This window comes from Lampris incognitus, chromosome 9 (genome assembly GCF_029633865.1).
Source record: "Lampris incognitus isolate fLamInc1 chromosome 9, fLamInc1.hap2, whole genome shotgun sequence".
Classification (NCBI taxonomy): domain Eukaryota; kingdom Metazoa; phylum Chordata; class Actinopteri; order Lampriformes; family Lampridae; genus Lampris; species Lampris incognitus.
Window position 1 is genome coordinate 40,489,355 of NC_079219.1, and position 18,031 is coordinate 40,507,385.

An 18,031-nucleotide genomic window follows, 5' to 3' on the forward strand; every position below is an offset into this window, starting at 1 on the left:
CGGGATGGCAGATATTTTACCCAATCAAGGATGGCATGAGAGGGGGTCTCTGACACTGATGTGATCCTGACTGCTGAGCCCTGAGTGAGAGAGAGAGGGGACGCTGTGCAAACATGAGGCTTCAGACAGCAAAAAACAAGTACAACTGAACACAGAGATCATTGAAGAAAACAAACACATTATTCAGAGAATCAAAATAATATTATCCAGATGCATTGACAACGCCGATGGAGACAAAATGGCCTACAGGCAAAGGGGAGCAGGGTGAATTTGTTTTGTCAGTGTGCCAAACAGCAAGTGTGTTAAAACCAAATTGCTGCTTCCTTTGGCAAAGCAAGTGATATTTCAGATCTGAAAAAAGTAACACATTGTTTATACATTCGATCAAAGTAACGTTTCATTCATTTGTACGTTTTTTTCTCCATAGAGAAATCTCATTGTGTGGAGCCCTGCTTCCCTTTACAATAACCAACCAAGCTGGAGAATAAGATGGCGATGGACAAACGTTGATAAAGTTTACATCAATAGCGACACCTGCAAACAAAATGCTGGAGGGATATGTAAAAGTGACACATGAAACTAAAGGAAAGCAATGAGGTGAATAATCATCTTGCTGATTCTGAGCTGGACCAATAACCAGAATGACCCTCCATGTGTCCTCACCTTTCATTCTGGTCTCCCTCTCTACATAGCTCCACCAGCCTACAACCTCACATATATATGTTATGATGTTTGCTGGATGCAACAAGATACCTCCCCCCTCTTAATCCTCTCTCTGTTCTTATTAACAGCTTTTTAATGTCTACAGTGAGAGTTAGGGCATGTATCTGATTACATGTCAGGTAAAACCACTTCCACCAGTACATGTTCATGTGAAGATGCTGGAGGCCTGTCTGTCTGTCTGTCTGTCTGGCTGTCTGTCTGTCTGGCTGAGCTGGTCATGCTGCTCACAGGTCAACACACACAACGGATATGTTAGGTAAGGCATACCCCGCCCTCTCCTTCAGTTTCATATCAGTTATGCCGTCTTTGGAAACCAGTTTGTTAAAAACAAGAATCCCGATAACCATGTTAACCTGTGGGAGAGAAGAAACACATTAAATTAAAATATTTTACCAGAATTTAAGAAAAGGTGCAGCACTGTTCTAATAACCATGACGATGATGGCTATGGCAATGAAGATGGGGTCTTTCAAGACAAAATGATGATGCTACAGTAGAGTACACATATACATGAGTAACTCCTATCACACAAACAAACTTCAGATCGTACTAATTTAACATTCTTCCATCTCAAGCAGCCACATCGTGGATGCAGTGACATGGGACAGAGTAAAATATGAGTGGTTCACGAACAACAGGATGACTGGAACGTCAATAACCTATAGACTACTTGTGGTATTTTGAGAAATAATCATGACAAATCCAAATTTGCAGTAATGTGTGTCTGTGTGTGTGTTTTTTTTTTAATTAAATCTTTATTTTACTCAGACTGAACATGTTCTCGTTTTGGCACATGCGATCTAAACAGATTATTAAACATTTAAGCACAAATAACTTCTGCCCACAATGGTACCCAAAAGGGCTGTTGTCACATACCACAAGTTTCATCAAATCATACCGCTTATATATAAAAATACTTTGATAACATGGCCAAATTTTTCGTGTCCATGGTCGGGCTTTACTGTTATCTGTGATGACCACAGCTGGTGCACCAGGGACCTGCTGGTCAGGTGTACCAGAGACCTGCTGGTCAGGTGTACCAGGGACCTGCTGGTCAGGTGTACCAGACACCTGCTGTGGTCAGGAGCAGGCTTTCTAAAATGGATGAAGGGGAAGGGGTGCTGGGTGAAAAATGAAAATGCTCAAGAGTGATAGATGCTCTCTTGGTTTAGCACCCAGGATTTAGAAGCAAGTGGCATTTTAAATATTTCAGAAAAAGGGATTTCCTTGGTCAGGCTTAGTCAGAAAAACAAAGTACCAAGACTACAGCTGCAGCAGGTCCCACAAATGCATAGAGAAGACCACCTTCCAGAGAGAGCCAGCAGCTAGGGGAGAGACAGAGGATGGAGGGATTGAGAGAGAAATGGCCATAAGAAAAAGGGGAAGAGAAGTAGAGGAGAAGTAGCAGGGTAAAAAGGGAGAAAATGAGAGACAGGATGGTGTAAAAAGGAAGATGCGTGTGAACAGTCATGAAAAACACCACCAAAGGAAAGAGAAAGCAGTTAATTGTGCTGCATGTGACCCCTAAAATGTACAAATGATACTCAGACACAGTACGTAGAGCAGCTGTAGAGGGAGGTAGACCATATAGACTACCTTCCTCTATCATGGTCTATGAGAAGGCACAGGGAGTAAGAATGCTTACTAGTTAGAGGTTCCATATCCCTTAGCCTTGGTAAAGCCCACAGACACTGCCACCACCAGGGCTGGGAGACCTAGAAAGACACAAGGGTAGATTGGCACTGGACAGAGAGAGAGGGAACAAATCACAGTATGTCATGGAGAGCAGACATAAATCCCACCCCAGCCGAGACATAGAAAGCGTTTGCGTATGATGCGATTCCTGAGACGGCCAGTCACTGCCATGTAGGACTGCCATGCCTCCGTCAGAACCCAGCAGAAGGAGGACAGGAAGAAGAAATGAAGAAACGCAGCCACCAGTGTGCACAGAACCTGAAACATTGATGGAGAGACAGGGGGGAGAGAGAGAGAGAGAGAGAGAGAGAGCGCGCGCGAGAGAGAGAGAGAGAGAGAGAGAGAGAGAGAGAGAGAGAGAGAGAGAGAGAGAGAGAGAGAGAGAGAGAGAGAGAGAAGGCACAACCTTCAGAATTCCGAAGGAGACTGAATTTTATGATTGGTTCATACCTTAACCAATTCTTGTTGAGGCTTGTCTGTAAAATTATTGTCTGAAAGCACACATGTGGAGTTGTCAGTCATTATCTTAATCAGAGAAGCTGTTGGGCATTTATGTCTGGTTGTGCTGAATCTAAGCTGATGAATGCTGCATAGGCTAAGTTTGAAAATTAATGTTAACTGGCAAAGTGATAGCGTTTTTGTGATCATTGTCGTACTGCCCAACTCAACTGTAAGCTTACATTTATTGTATGTGTAAATCACTTACTGATTTTTTATTTTAACATCTTGAAAAAAAAGGATTATTAAAGAAGCAGTTGTTGCACACCTACCTTATTTCTTGTCTGTGTCTGGCCAATGAGAATAAGGGCGTTGGAGGAAATGATGGAGAGGCAGAAGTTGATGAGGATCACTGAGCGCTCAGAGCGGATATATCTGTGGAAGAATAAGGTAAGGAAATGAGGTGACACGTGGTGATAGTAGCATACACTGACATGATCTAACAGAAAAAAACACTTCTTTTTTTTATTAAATCCCCCCCCTTTTTTTTTTCAGCCCCATTGAATTTTTTTGGCCAATTAACCCCACTCTTCCGAGCCGTCCTGGTCGCTGCTCCACCCCCTCTGCCGGCCCGGGGAGGACTGCAGACTACCACATGCCTCCTCTGATATATGTGGAGTCGCCAGCCGCTTCTTTTCACCTGGCAGTGAGGAGTTTCACCAGGGGGACGTAGCGCATGGGAGGACCACGCTATTCCTCCCAGTCCCCCCCAGCGACAAGGACACATACTCACATCCGGTTTCACACCTGCAGACATGGCCAATTGAGTCTGTAGGGACACCCGACCAAGCTGGAGGTAACACGGGGATTCGAACCGGCGATCCCCGTGTTGGAAGGCAACAGAATAGACCGCCACGCTTCCCGGGCGCCCCACAACAATACTTCTTACACAGGTTTCTCATACAAGGTCTGTCTTACCTCCAGACTGACACATAGATGATGATGAGCAGCAGAAGCGTAAGGGAGGACACGCCACAGCCCACGATCAGAGTCACTGATGGTAGCTGTGTCTTATCCATGTTCTGTGAGACACACAGACAAAACAAAACAAGAACCAGTTAATCTGAAAACCTTGGCAGAATATCCTTATACCTGCACACAAAGCTGGTCCTCATGTAGGAGGCTGGAGAGACAGACTGCTGCTAGGGCCTTACCTAGAGAGCAAGGTGACTTGAAGGTGAATAAATAAAGAGAAACTCAGATCCCAGTAAGGACTGAAAAAAACCCCACCTCGAACAAGTGAAAATATAAACGACAACAACATATATATTTTACACACAGAACTAAAAAGGAACCTTTTCTACCTTAAAATGTTGACAGCTAACTACCCCCTTCATGCTGCTGCAGCCAATTGTCTGGGTTGCCATGGCAACGCCTGCTGTAATATGGCAGCAGCTGCAGCGTAGACTGCCGTATTAAATGATTATGGGCATTGTGTGTGTGTGTGTATACAGTGATCTTGATCATTTCTATCTATAACTAAACTTCATCTCATCTCATCTCATCTCATCTCTGACAGCTTAAAGCTATAAGCTAGCTGGGCTGGTCTCGTGTGACCAGGTGGGATGTTGATTTTTCCTTTACGGCTCATTATTCTATGCAAACACAGGTTCATAGTATTAAGGGAAGCTCTTCAACATTACAAGTTGTAAAGAGCAGTGGAGCACACCAGGGAGTGCCAGAAGCCATCCCCAGACCACCGTTTATGAGGTGGACCTGAGAACACTCTCAGATCATATTAAGGACTGAAAAAACAAAACACATTCAACAAGTAAAACTATAAATGACAACAATGCATATTATTTACACACAGAACAACACCTGGGATTGAAAACAGCTTTCACACTTGTACCAAACTCTCAAAGCAAATGGTTTTGGGATCAGCTCTCCAATTGGCCTGAGTATGAAAATAAGATAAAATAACATTAGATATTATGTACTTTAGTAATCCCCGGGGGGAAATTCATCTCTGCATTTAACACATCCCAACATGCACCACGGAAGCAGTGGGCAGCCGTGTAGCTAGGAGCAGTGGGTCTTCTTACCATGCCTTGCATCTTCCCATCGCCTTGCTCAGGGGCACAGGCAAGGGTATTAACCTAATGTACACGGAAAGGAGGAAACTGACGCACACATGGGGAGAAAAATGCAAATTCCACACCAAAAGGACCCGGGACAGCCTGGGGTTCGAACTCAGGACCTTCTTGCTGTGGGGCAACAGCGCCACTATACTGCCCTTAATATAACTTTTCGTGTGATATCACACGAACCGTTCATGAGAACACATTGGTGTGTCGCACGGCAAAGTCATGACTCACCCTACGCTGCCTCTGATTGGCTAGTAGTACTCGTGGCCTTCGTTGGTTGGGTTGGTTAGGTTTAGGCATAAGGAGTAAGATTGGTTAGGGTTAGGGCAGCGTTTCTCAAAGTGTGTGGTGCCCCCCCCTCACCCCTGGGTGGCACAGAGGCATGAAGGGGGGGGCTTGCGTGACCGAGGGTGGGGGGGGTGTAGTGCGGAACTACAGTTTCGACATTGGAATCGTTCTTCACGGCGGAACAATCAACAAAACGTGCTTTCATGAGGCAGAGAGTGTGTAGGTCACAGAATGGAGAGATATTTGACCGGGACGAAAAGAAAGACAGGCGGTGCTCCCGAGACAAACAAAACAAAGTGCTTAGCTGACGGTAATCAACCAAAAAACAAGTTAAGAACATATGACGAAGCCTATCTCTGTCTTGGGGTCACAGGGAATGTGATGGGAGATGAGGAGAGACCACTGGTGGCAGCTGGTAGTATGAGACCAAACAAATTAAGAAGACACTTAGAGACATTACACCCCAGTCACGTCAATAAGCCACTCGAGTTCTTCCAGAGAACTTGGTGCATACCGTCAGCAGCAACACTGCTTTGTAAAAGCTGCATCGGTGAACAACAAAGCACCAACGGCATCATACAAAGTCACTTACACAACTGCCCAGTGCAAGAAACCACACACACTAGCAGAGGAGCTCATGCTTCCCGCGGCTTTAGATATGGTGTCCACTATGTTTGACAAGACAATTGAAGGCTGTCTGTCCCTCTGTCCGGTGGTACAGCTGCAAGACGTATATGCGACATTTCAAATGACCTTGAAGAACAACTCACTGAAAAACTGAAAGACAAACGTTTCGCCTTACAAGTGGACGAGGCCACTGACAGCAATAAAAACGGCTTGTTTGTTGCCTATGTTCGCTTGCTCATGTCAGAGTCGCTGTGTGAGGATTTGCTGTTTTGCACGTCCGTCCCAAGTGGAGCGACAGCTGAAGGGCTCTTTGGGCTTCTTGACTGTTACCTGACGCAACATGGGCTGAAGTGGGAGAACTGTGCGGGCGTTTGCACGGATGGTGCACAGACCACGGCAGGTAAAACGAAGGGATTGCAGGCACTAATCAAGAGGGTCTCGCCAAATGCGCAATGGCCACACTGTGTGTGCAGGGTGCGAACTACGGGAGAGCCAGGGGGAGCTTGGCCCCCCTTAGTAAGACATGAACTCCCCTGAAAACATGATTTGGGGGAAAGAAAGTGGGGTGGTCTCTAAAATATTGACAATATGCTATGCATTTTTCTTTTTTTCTGTGTCTCCATCATCATGGATCATGCGTAAAATTAGGCTATTATTGATGCATGATTCATACATGGGCCGGCACGGTGGCGCAGTGTAGCGCGTCGCATCACACCAAGAAGGTTCTGGGTTCGAGCCCCGGGGTAGTCCAACCTTGGGGGTCGTCCTCTGTGTGGAGTTTGCATGTTCTTCCCGTGTCTGCGTGGGTTTTCTCCGGTTTTCTCCCACAGTCCAAAGACATGTAGGTCAGATGAAACGGCCATACTAAATTGTCCCTCGGTGTGTGTGTGTGTGTGTGTGTGTGTGTGTGTGTGTGTGTGTGTGTGTGTGTGTGTGTGTGTGTGTGTGTGTGTGTGTCGGGCCCTGTGATGGCCTGGCGGCCTGTCCAGGGTGTCTCCCGGCCTGCCGCCCAAGGACTGCTGGGACAGGCTCCAGCATCCCCGCGACCTGAGAGCAGGACGAACGGTTTGGATAATGGATAAATGGATGGCATTGATGAAAGCACAGTAGGTGGACGTGCTTATGGGATGTGAGTGGGAAAGGAGATATGGACAATGTATTTTGAGACATTGCGGACCTGACACAGGGCACAGATACACAATCAATTTACAACAGTTTGAGGCACAGCTTTCACCACACGGGATTATATGATGAGTTTTTGGGGAAACACCTCATCAGCATCACTACACAAAACCACTGGAGTGATTGCAAGGCTTAAATAGCATTTCCCAAACGTTCAGTCCATACATTGCCAGGCCCACCGCCTTGAATTGGCAGTTGTTGACTCTCTCAGAGGTTGCTGGATATAAACACTTCGAGTTTTTTTATTTTTTATTATTATCTCCAAGCTGTACTCTCTGTACCACCAGTCTGCAAAAATGTGAGATTGCTCGAGGAAGCAGCTGCAGATGTAAATATGCAAATTTTGAGAATCGGACAGATATTCAACATCAGGTGGGTGGCGAAATTTTAATACTGTAAAATCAATCTGGAATAACTACCCTGGTGTAGCGCACCACTTCAAAACAGCAACTAAGGACACATCTCGCAGTGACACTGAGAGGAAGAAATTCCTGGGGCTACACAAACTCTGGGTTTTTACTGGATCTGGCTTGCATGAAATACATTCTCTGTGAGCTGCAGGGCCTCTCACTCACTGAAACTTCAGCAAGAGACATGTCTCTAGTGGATGGCAGTCACCACATTCAGCAGACTATTGATATACTGACAGCCATGAAAGTGAGTAGAGGTAAATCCACACTGAAGGCCAAACAGTGCACGGCCTGTTTAAAGATGTTGAACTCCTTGAGGGCAGGGGCAAGATTAACTGGAGTCAGTTCTATCAATCTGTGATTGAAAGTCTCACAAAGCTAATGACAGAATCAGACCTTGTCCAGATGCTGAAACCTCTGGATAAGCACTTTTGGCCACAGAACTGCAATGCTTTGATCCTGTATGGAGAAAACGAGGTATGGACACTTGCTAAATCACTTGGCGAACCAGACAGAGAGGCGGTTGAGGAGTTCCATGACTGGAAGTTACAAGATAAAGCACCCGGCAAAATGCTTGAAAAGCTTTCTACAGCAAGCAGAACATATACCTGCCCACCTCATCTGAGTGTGAGAGGGGGTTTTCTGCAGTTGATAATACTGATAGAAAGACCTGCAATAGGTTGCATGAAAACAGTCTCTCATTGCTCCTTTTTTGTAGATCTTAATGGACCCCTTTGGAGAGATTCGACCCAACATCCTTCACCACATCTTGAATTAAATCAGCTCATCGCCAGTCTACATCATGGGCTTCTGGACGAATAGTAAAGGCAGCTGATCCCAGGCCTCTGTGGTCGCTTCTGTTTTAAGGTAATGGCTATTCTCACCTAATTAACTGTATTCTCACTTAATCAACACCAATCGCATACAGTATACTGTTAGCACTGTACTGTATGCGATGGGTGTTGATGAGGACTGGATCCCTTGTAGGTAGCCTGGCCTATTTCTGTTGGTATTTGCAATGCTAATGCATGTGTGTGCTGTAATAGGCTTGTTTTTTTGATACGTGACCCTCACATTTTATATCTTAATTGTACCAAGAAATTACTGTGCTCATCTGTACGTGATGGGTAAGTTTAACTGTTGTTGATGAGGACTCCATCTCTTGTAGGCAGGCTGGCATGCTCTGCTTTTGATTTAATGCTCATACATTTGTGTTAATAGGTTGTTTTGCTATTTGACCTATCCGTGTCTTATTTGTGCCGAAAAACTATGCAGAGTATACTGTGCCCTGCTTTAGTTGGCCGTATTGTAGCACACTGTGATGTTTGGTTTTGATACTTGTGTGGAGGTTTGATGTGGTCATTACCTGATTATGTTATGTTATGTTGCTGAATTCATGGTTCAGCTCATCCAGACGATATGGAACTACAAGACAATAAAGCCAGGCCACATTACATGAGTCAAATTAAATTTATTTTGAGTGTTTTCAGTGAACATATCGCTTATAGATTGATTTGTTAAGGCTTTTGTTTACATTTGTTACATGCTTAAAACCTCCTACAGATTGTGCGATTTTAGCAATCCTATACGTTTACTGCAAGCCACACTGTGCAATATGGATCTAATGAACTTGGGTACGACACCAAGTTTGATGTATGTAGACTATACGATAACACCTACTGAATCGCAGGCTATGACGCAAGTCCATAAAAACGTCATCAGCGTGCCTGCCGCATCAGCGCGTAATCAAGCTACGCCGCTGGTAGAGCGACATGACGCTCGTTTTGGCTCGTTCTGTTGAATCCATCGCATTTGGTCGCAGATGCTAACAGTCTGTTTGCTTGTGTTCCGCACCACCAAAGCGTCGCGTTGATCAGTGCGGCATTCCGTGCTGCACTTCTATTGGTTCGTTAGGTCGTAGTAGCAGTCACATCGTGAGATGGACATCCTAAATTCCTGACACTGTCAGACTTTTGCCCCAGGTTATCTTCGGTCGCAAGACCGTGATAACAGCGGTCTTTGAACACGTGTCTCACAGTGCGACGTTGGACCACCGTTCTGGAGCCACGACCAAAGATATCGCCACGTTTAGTCATTTTTCGTCTGAAACGGCCCAAATCGCAGTCTGTAGGAGGCTTAACGGAGCGCATTCCTAACAAGATGGCGCCCCCGTCGCAACATACAACGCGGGTGACGTACCTTCACATTCCCTACATATCGGATGTGCTGACATAAAGCAAGTAGGCCTACATGCTTGCAGCTAGAAATGTTTCGTTGCAACAATAGTCACCGTCAGCCCTCTCTTTGAGGCACGCGCAAGCACTCCCCCGTTAAAAAAAAAAAGTGAGCTCCTCCGAAAGCCATGGTATAATTCGTACTTCGCACACTGGCTGTGTCATACACAGAGAAGCACTAGCATCAAGACAGATTAGCCTTGACCTAAACGAGGTTTTGACCGATGTTGTTAGCGTGGTCAAGTTCACCAAGACAAGACCCAGAGCCCGCGCCTGTTCTCTGCACGTTGCGAGGAGATGCGAGCTGAACATCCAGTTGTGTTGTTCCACAGCGAGGCTAGGGGGGTCTCGCGAGTTAGTGTTCTCGCGAGTATTTGACTTCAAAGCGGAACTCGGGTGTTTCTGGAGGAGGAGCGTATGCATGACGTTGCAAGCAAGTTTAGTGATGAACAACTTCTGATCTTCAGCTTCAAGGCAGAGACAAGCACCTTCCTCACCTGGCAGACAAGATCAGTGCATTTAGTCGAAAGCTTGAGATGTGGGGCAGGAGACTTGATCAACGAAATACTGATTTCTTTGAGAATTTGAGTGAATTTGTTGAAACCAGTGATTCTGGAACCACCACAGTGATTTCATGTCTTAAGGAGCACATCTCTTCCCTGAGAGGATTCTTTCAAAAACACTTCCCAAAAAAACAGTGCTCAGTATGACTGAGTGACAGATCCATTCAATGCAGCAGCACCTGCTGATTTCAGCTCTGCTGAAGGAGACCAGTTCATCGAGATGACATCTGACTCCACCCTGAGGCTGAGCTTTACAGCTCAGACACTGAGTGAATTCTGGCTTGGTGTAGAGAGGGAGTATCCACTGATCGGACAGAGGGCTGTGGGCATTCTGCTTCCCTTGGCCACATCCTATCTCTTTGAGATGGGCTTTTCTGCTGTTGCTTCACTTAAAACAAATTACAGATCTAAACTCAACATTGAGCATGACTTGAGAGTGGCAGTATCAAGCCTACAACCCCGTTTTGAAACGATGTGCAGTGCAAAACAGACTCATTGCAGCCACTAATGCAGTGATAAGACTTGAGCTCTCACAAATTGACTTGCTCATAATTTTTTCCCGAAATATCTGCATTTGTTCTTTTTTTTACACTGATTGAACTGTATTGTTATTGTTCTAGCAAAGTGATTTTTAAATTTATTCAGTTTTTCTCTGTTTTTGAAAAATTACACAGACTGATGAAGCAATCTAGTGACAAATGTCACAAAAAGAGGTTTGATAAAGTTGAAGTGGGACTTGAATTTGTTATTTGAACAACATAAATTACTGAAAGAAAAGTGAAAAGAATGTTCATAATCTTGATGTCATTTAAATGAAGATAAACTTGGCCCATTTTGTCACCATTTTGTTGGGGCGGGGGTATGACAATGTTTCTTCTCCCAAAGGGGGGCATGACAGGAAAAGTTTGAGAACCACTGGGTTAGGATAATAATATCAGGGTAAGCTAATCAGAGGAAGAGTAGGGCCGGTCATGACTTCACCGTCCTAGGAAAAAAAATGTATTGCACACAGAATGAGATATATCTGGGACTGCGTGGCCGGTCACCAGTAATGGCCGATTATACTGAAAATCGGCTGATTCCAGTCACCGGCCGATCGATCGGTGCATCTGTAATTGTCAATAGTTCTGTCAATGCAGGCCCCTTGACACAACTACATCCAACAGACCCATTACTTATGTTATTAGCTGCAGCTTGTTTATCCTGTAATGCTTACATCACAGAGCATCAGCAGCAGCCTGCCATATTTTTAACATTTACATAGTTTTTAACCTGTAGATCTCAGCAAAGTCACTACATATTCTAGTGTTTAGTTACTCTTTAATGGTTATTGTCAGGTAGGATAATGCGAGGGAGAAATAATACAACATTGTATGTTGCATTTTCACTGTCCTCATTATAGCAGCCAAATATGGAAGCATGAGCATTTTCTCAAACTGGGCTTTACAATGGTCTAATACCAGTGCCATCCCCACTAACCCTGGTAAGTATCAGTTGGTACAACAAACATACTATTCTTCAGGCTTGTACCTTTAGCTCATCACTGGAGTTTACAGCATGGTTTTGAATAATATGTTCCATAGTGTTGCCTCAGGGAGGTTTAGGCAGGTTCTAGTTGATGGAAACCTAATCAGGCTTGCAAATTGAACAGTTTTCTGGAGGTACACTCTGTTTTTAGTTTAGTTTTTTGGGGAAGGTGCTCATAACGGGTGGTTGCGGCTAGATAGGCTGAGGTGAGAGGACAGTGTGATCAGCCAAACTGTGAGGAAAAGGACATGCGGAGACAGGGACATGAGTTTTTCTACCTCACATTCAAGCAGAAAATAATTGGCTAAGTTTATAGCCTGTCTTGTCTCCAGGTTTGATGTGTGTGCCAGGGCCAAGTTAATTAAATCTGCCTGATTAATCTGCACTGCAGTGAGTTCCTTCTCTAAAAGCAAAGGAGGTAAAATATTACAAGTGCAGTGGAATGGAAAGGCGTCTGCTGAGACTGACAAACTTAACTGCCTCTCAGCCAATGCATGTGCTGGCCTCCCAATCTCATACAGCTGCTGAGAGAGGAAGCTACCATCCAAAATAACATCACCAAGCTACTTTTCTTTTCTTTTTTTTACCACATCAGATACAGAGATGACCAAACTATTGTGAGAGACAGAAGGGGCTGCGTTTTCATGTCCTATGTCCTATGTCGGAACTAGAAATCTAAGTGGCTTTTCTTGTGTGCTGAGACAATCATAGTATATAGCACACTCCTGCCATGCATGGTAGAGAAGCCATACAGGCTGAGTATATGGACTACTTAGTCAAAGGACCCTAACTACTTGGAGGTCTGTTGGTGAAACAAAATAGGCTTATCAGTGTCCACAGTGGTGGAACCTTCATTAATTTCTGCACTTGATAACAGCTGAGAAGTAGCTTCACACTAGGTTCAGGTTTTAGCTCTTTGCTTTCACAGCAGTGCAATTGTTGGTTGGACCAGCCGGCAGGCAGGCCCTACAAATGTGAATGTCCCTGGCTGACTGACTGACTGACTGACTGACTGACTGACTGAGTCATCATGGTTAGATTGGCTGGCTGAGTGATCAGTTTGACACGATTGGGCCGCTGGATCAGGTGACCAAAAACATCACTGAAGCTACATGACTGATCGGCCGGGAGGCATGAGGGAGAGCACACAGTTAAAACACCCCAAAAAACAATCACTCTGACAAAACACTCACTGCCGAATTAAAAAATAAATAAATAAATAAAAAGGATGGCATGGCTTTTGCAGCCGCTGAACCTGCACTAATAAGACCAAAATAAACCGTGAAATTCATCCCTAACTGCGCTGCCAAGCAAATGGCGTCTCGATGCTCTGGTGCTATTTGCACATATTTAAATGAGGTAATATGTATATATTTGGCACAAAAATTGGCCCCTTTCTATGCAAATGAGCCTCATTGCAAAAAAAAAAGAAATCACAAACGCCAGCGTTAATAGCCACAAGCAGTTAGAGTGGACATTAGTAGCGTGTTCAGAGGGTTGGTGGCACAGGCGGACAGGCCGTGTGGAGCACCAGGAGATATGGGCTGTGGTGGCCTGAGGGTCCTTTCGGCCTGCCGTGAACAGTCAACTTGGCCAGCGATAATATGGCAGGTAGAAATGAGCTGACGGACCTCTCGGGATCCATGCGTCAGGCGCGACGCTGCAGTGTCCCCGGCACAAGGGTGCAAACGCCAGCAATGACGTCATCACCTCTCTTGGCGAGGCGATGTGCACAGCAACCGTTAATCTGCATCTGTACCGATAACATTTTACACAAATCATCAGGCAAAATAGACAGTCAGAAGAAAAGGAAAGGTGGAGCAGAGAGGGAGGGAATAAAACAGAGAAAGGCCCTCGCCACGCACACAGCTAAATGCCACAGAATAAGCGACACGTGCACCAGTAACGGACCAGGTCAACAACAATACTACCTTAACACACACACACACACACACACACACACACACACACACACACACACCCACTGACTGTCCCCATAACAAATTGGCCACAATGTCGAACATTGACCATACACGGTCAGGATATACTATATGAGGTTTTGACCTGGTCTTGTTAAATGTTACATGATCAAAAGCTGTGACTGGGCTGAAGGTGGTCTAGTAAAAAACAAAACAAAAAACCACATGAGGCGAGGTAGCAGGAAGCCAGTAAGTGATGGAGACAACAGCGTAATATCAGAAGAGAGAGGTCAACAGAGCACACCATCACAGCCTGAAACATTGACTTGATGAGATGATGGAGAGAAAGAGAAAGAAAGAAAGAGAAAGAGAAAGGACTGAAAGGGAGATACAGAAAGTGAGGTTGGGCTGTTTATCATGCCAGGGCTGTAGGAGGCTAGCTGCACACAGACATAGGGCCATTTAGAAGACACTATGTGTTGCCGTAAATACAACTAACACAGTGACCATCAGCATGATATTCAGGACAGGAGGGCAGACCGACGAGTGAAAGATTGCCTTTCTTTCTTTTTTTTCTATTTGTTTTTGGCAGAGGCGGCTGAACCAAACTGCCACCATTTTGCTCCCCTCGGGGCACGTGAAGCCTCCAGACTGCCACAGCGCGGCGAGCCGCCTGTCATCTGGCCAGGTGCAGGGGGAGCAGAGGGACAGGAGCAGGCGGTGCTCCAGGAGGAGGCCACAGAGATCACGAGGTGTGAAAAATGGCTAACTAGCACGTGCTGCTGCTGCTACGGCTGCAAACAAGCCCACCGATATATTGCCAGCCCCGTGGGCTCAGCCCTGGTAGCATGTAATACTCCCTGTACTCCTAAAGCTGCTCAGTCTGTCAACATTTTGTTGCTTGCAGATGTGCAACCTTTTTACTGTACCTCCTGCTCAGCTCCATCTAGGGCCCTTCCCTCCCTGTTAGCGGAGCAATATTAGCTGCAGGACTGGGGGAGTGCAGAAGAGAACAAAATGGATATGAGACACACAGCTGGAGATCCTTAATGTTAGGACTGGCACATTGGTTTATCGCTGCAGCCTTCTGCCTCCTTTTTCACGGTGGAATGAATTCCTTTAACCATTTTAAAAGGGCCATATGCTTGACACAAAGCAATTCATCACAGCGTGTTTCATCCGTGTGTTTCCTTGGCTACAACTGAGGCTAGATAGGCGACATAAAGCTCATAGTGTCTGCCACATATTTGAGAGAATCCCTGCTGCCCCCGTTGTTACCAGGGCAACCAGTGAACAAACAACTTCCGAGGCAATTTCCAGTCTAATAAGAAGAAAAAAATAATCGTACTGAATGAAAATGTCCCACAAAGACAATGCCCTTCCCCCCGAGAGACGGGGACGTGTCTGGGTCTCTCGGATTCCCCAGTGACACTACAGGCATGTTTGTCTTCACACACACTCTTGTGTCCAACTGCAGCCGATGCCAAATACCTGAGGAGCCGTGTTACGCTGCTCCCAGCATCATCATCGGTCTCTCCACAGGGTTTGATTGCCACGTCTCCCCCTCTCCATGGAGCCTCGTAACCATGGAGACACGTGAAGGAGGGCGCGCGGCTGGCTTATTATGTTAAGCTATCGTAATGTGAGCCTCCATTGTTGTTGTTAGTGTGAAACAAGAGAGTACGTGCATGTATGATTGTTCGAGGTTATGTCTTCAACCTCGGAACAGTTAAACAACAGCATCCCTTCCCTCTGCACATCAACACAGATGACGCTACACATGCTGCTCATCTGCAGCTGAACCGCACAGGTTTTTTACATAGGCTGCCTCCTACATTCCCTGTCAAAGCAGATCACACCAAGCATTTCTCTTTTTTTCCTTTTTTTCCTGTCCAGGTTCAACCAGAAAGATGGCAAAAGCTTTATTCTGAAGACACAGTCGTGGTCTGTGTGGCTGTGGCATGTCGTTAGAGAGGGCAGCAGCAGCAGCAGCAGCGGCGGCGGCGGCGGGAGAGAGGGAGGCAGGGCGCCTGCGAGTGAGCTGTTGATATGTAATGACAATGACGCCCTTTGCACAAAACCGCCAGTTACAGCCACACAACCCACACGCACGTTGTATCGATACCTTAACATGAAAGAATCGAGACAGGTGTCGCACTTACCATGTCAGGATTTAGCTGTGCTAAAATGGCGAAGGTGGACAGCCTGTCACACACGCATTTGGTTCTGAATGAGTCGACAATCAGGGCTCTGCAGCCCCTGACGGACCATGATCCGAGCAACGAGGAGCTGCAGGGAGAGAGACAGAGAGAGAGAGAGAGAGAGAGAGAGAGAGAGAGAGAGAGAGAGAGAGAGAGAGAGAGAGAGAGGAGAGAGAGAGAGAGAGAGAGAGAGCGACGCGGTGAATAAAAAGCCGGCAAAAGGAAAGCGATTCACATCTCCCACGGTAAACGGAAGCTGTTTTAAAAGCCAATACACCAAATACACCAAATACACCACATTACATCTCCAGCGTTTGGCGCAGGCAGCGCAGGCAGCATGGTAACGGCAGATGAGCGCGGCGGCGTGCTGCCCAGGTTTCTGCTGGGTCACATTACACCGCGATACAGCAGCAACGCCAAACACACACGCTAATTAATGCCTTTTATTTTACACGATTTATTAGTCAAATATAAAAATACAATTTATTTTATAACGATGTTATTATTATTATTATTAATAATATTAATAACAATAATGTTATCATTATTATGTTGTTTTTTTCACTATAAATTCAGCAACTTAAACGATTCACACGGGGTTCATGCACTACGTGTGATATAAATAAAGTTTATTATAGTATTATTGTTATTATTATAATTGTTAATATTGTAGCTGTATTTTCAGTTTGGAAGTATGAATTGGTGGAATCCCCCTGATGAAAGTGCTAGGGTTACACTATTTTATAAATGTAATATTAAATATTGTTGATGAAATGGTTTATTAATTTATTTGGGGGGGGTGTTGTGCTTTGACCACCTAAGATGGAATGGCCTTTAGATACTCTGTTTGAGCTCGTGTAGAAAATAGCAAAAATTGTGTTAAAAATTGCTACCGGAAGCAGACCTGCACCATCAAGCGCAGGTTAATTTGTCAGTTTTAAGGAGTTAAAATGTGAACCGTCCTCCTGCATTTCAAAATAAGTCTGAGATGGTATCGTTTTCTCCTTCCCCGTATATTTATTGAGTTAAGCTACAATGAGCCGTACTTCCTTTCCTTTATTGCATTTAGTGTGTCTTGTTCTCACTTTTTATGCCAAAACCTTCTCTGCTGTGAACCAGGAAAGCCATGAATAATGATGTGTGGGCATGAAAGCACTGATGTTAGACTGGCCACTTTTTCATCCTCTAAGTGCTTTCCTCTTCATGCATCTTACAAGAGTAAGTATAAAAAATGGCAATATGTTTCCATAACGACATGTACAAGTGTGCCAGATTAGTTCTGTTCATTATAATACCTTAACGTAGCTTAGGTAATGACTATGCTGAGAAAAAGTAAAGTGTGTGATTTATTTTTTTGAGAGTGTTTTCGGTGCACACCTGGAAAAGACATGGTAACGTCTGCTGACCTATCCAGGTGCACTGGTGCAATTGGTTGTCCCCGATCACATCATGGCACAACAACAACAAAAACAACAACAACAACAACAATGGATTGACTGAGCCACCCTGGCCTGCTCCTTAACCAAGTTCACCACAAGTTCACAGCCACTTAGAATCATTTAACCTTTCCCTCCAACCATCACAGCAGCAGAGAATCATTCTAATCCTTCCACCCTAACATCAATTCAAGTCTTTACTCTCAACAAACTCTCAGCGGGGTTACCCAAAATGCACCTGTGCGGAGATGGTTGAAGGGCATGACTAGCGCCGGGAACAACAGATACAGAGACAATGAGAGAGAAAGACAGAGGTAGTGGGGGAAAAAAGAGAAAAAAAAAAGCTTGACATCGATGGTTTGGCCCTGGAGCAAGCTGGGTAATGAGTACAGCTGATCACAACAAATCCCATCAGGATGTGATAGGCCTCCTTCCCAACCACACACACCTCACCCCACTATCTAATTAGGTCTGGGTTGTCACACACACATACACACACACACACACACACACACACACACACACACACACACACACACACACACACACACACACACACACACACAACACACACACACACACAAAGAAACAATCAGCCAGCATGGAGGCAACTGAAAACATGGGTGACAAAGATAAAGGTCA

At 45.2% G+C, this 18,031-nt stretch overlaps 1 protein-coding gene across 1 annotated transcript in view; it reads right to left on the bottom strand.

The window, feature by feature from the left end:
- adgrb1a (adhesion G protein-coupled receptor B1a) overlaps positions 1–18,031 on the bottom strand; it is a 128,367-nt gene that overhangs the window by 14,101 nt on the left and 96,235 nt on the right. The window contains exons 15-22 of the mRNA XM_056286986.1: positions 15,915–16,041; positions 3,834–3,937; positions 3,188–3,290; positions 2,525–2,675; positions 2,368–2,437; positions 1,981–2,047; positions 991–1,076; positions 21–80 (exon numbers count right to left, since the gene is read on the bottom strand). Of these exons, the coding sequence (XP_056142961.1) occupies positions 21–80; positions 991–1,076; positions 1,981–2,047; positions 2,368–2,437; positions 2,525–2,675; positions 3,188–3,290; positions 3,834–3,937; positions 15,915–16,041 (768 nt within the window). The remainder of the gene's footprint in view (positions 1–20; positions 81–990; positions 1,077–1,980; positions 2,048–2,367; positions 2,438–2,524; positions 2,676–3,187; positions 3,291–3,833; positions 3,938–15,914; positions 16,042–18,031) is intronic.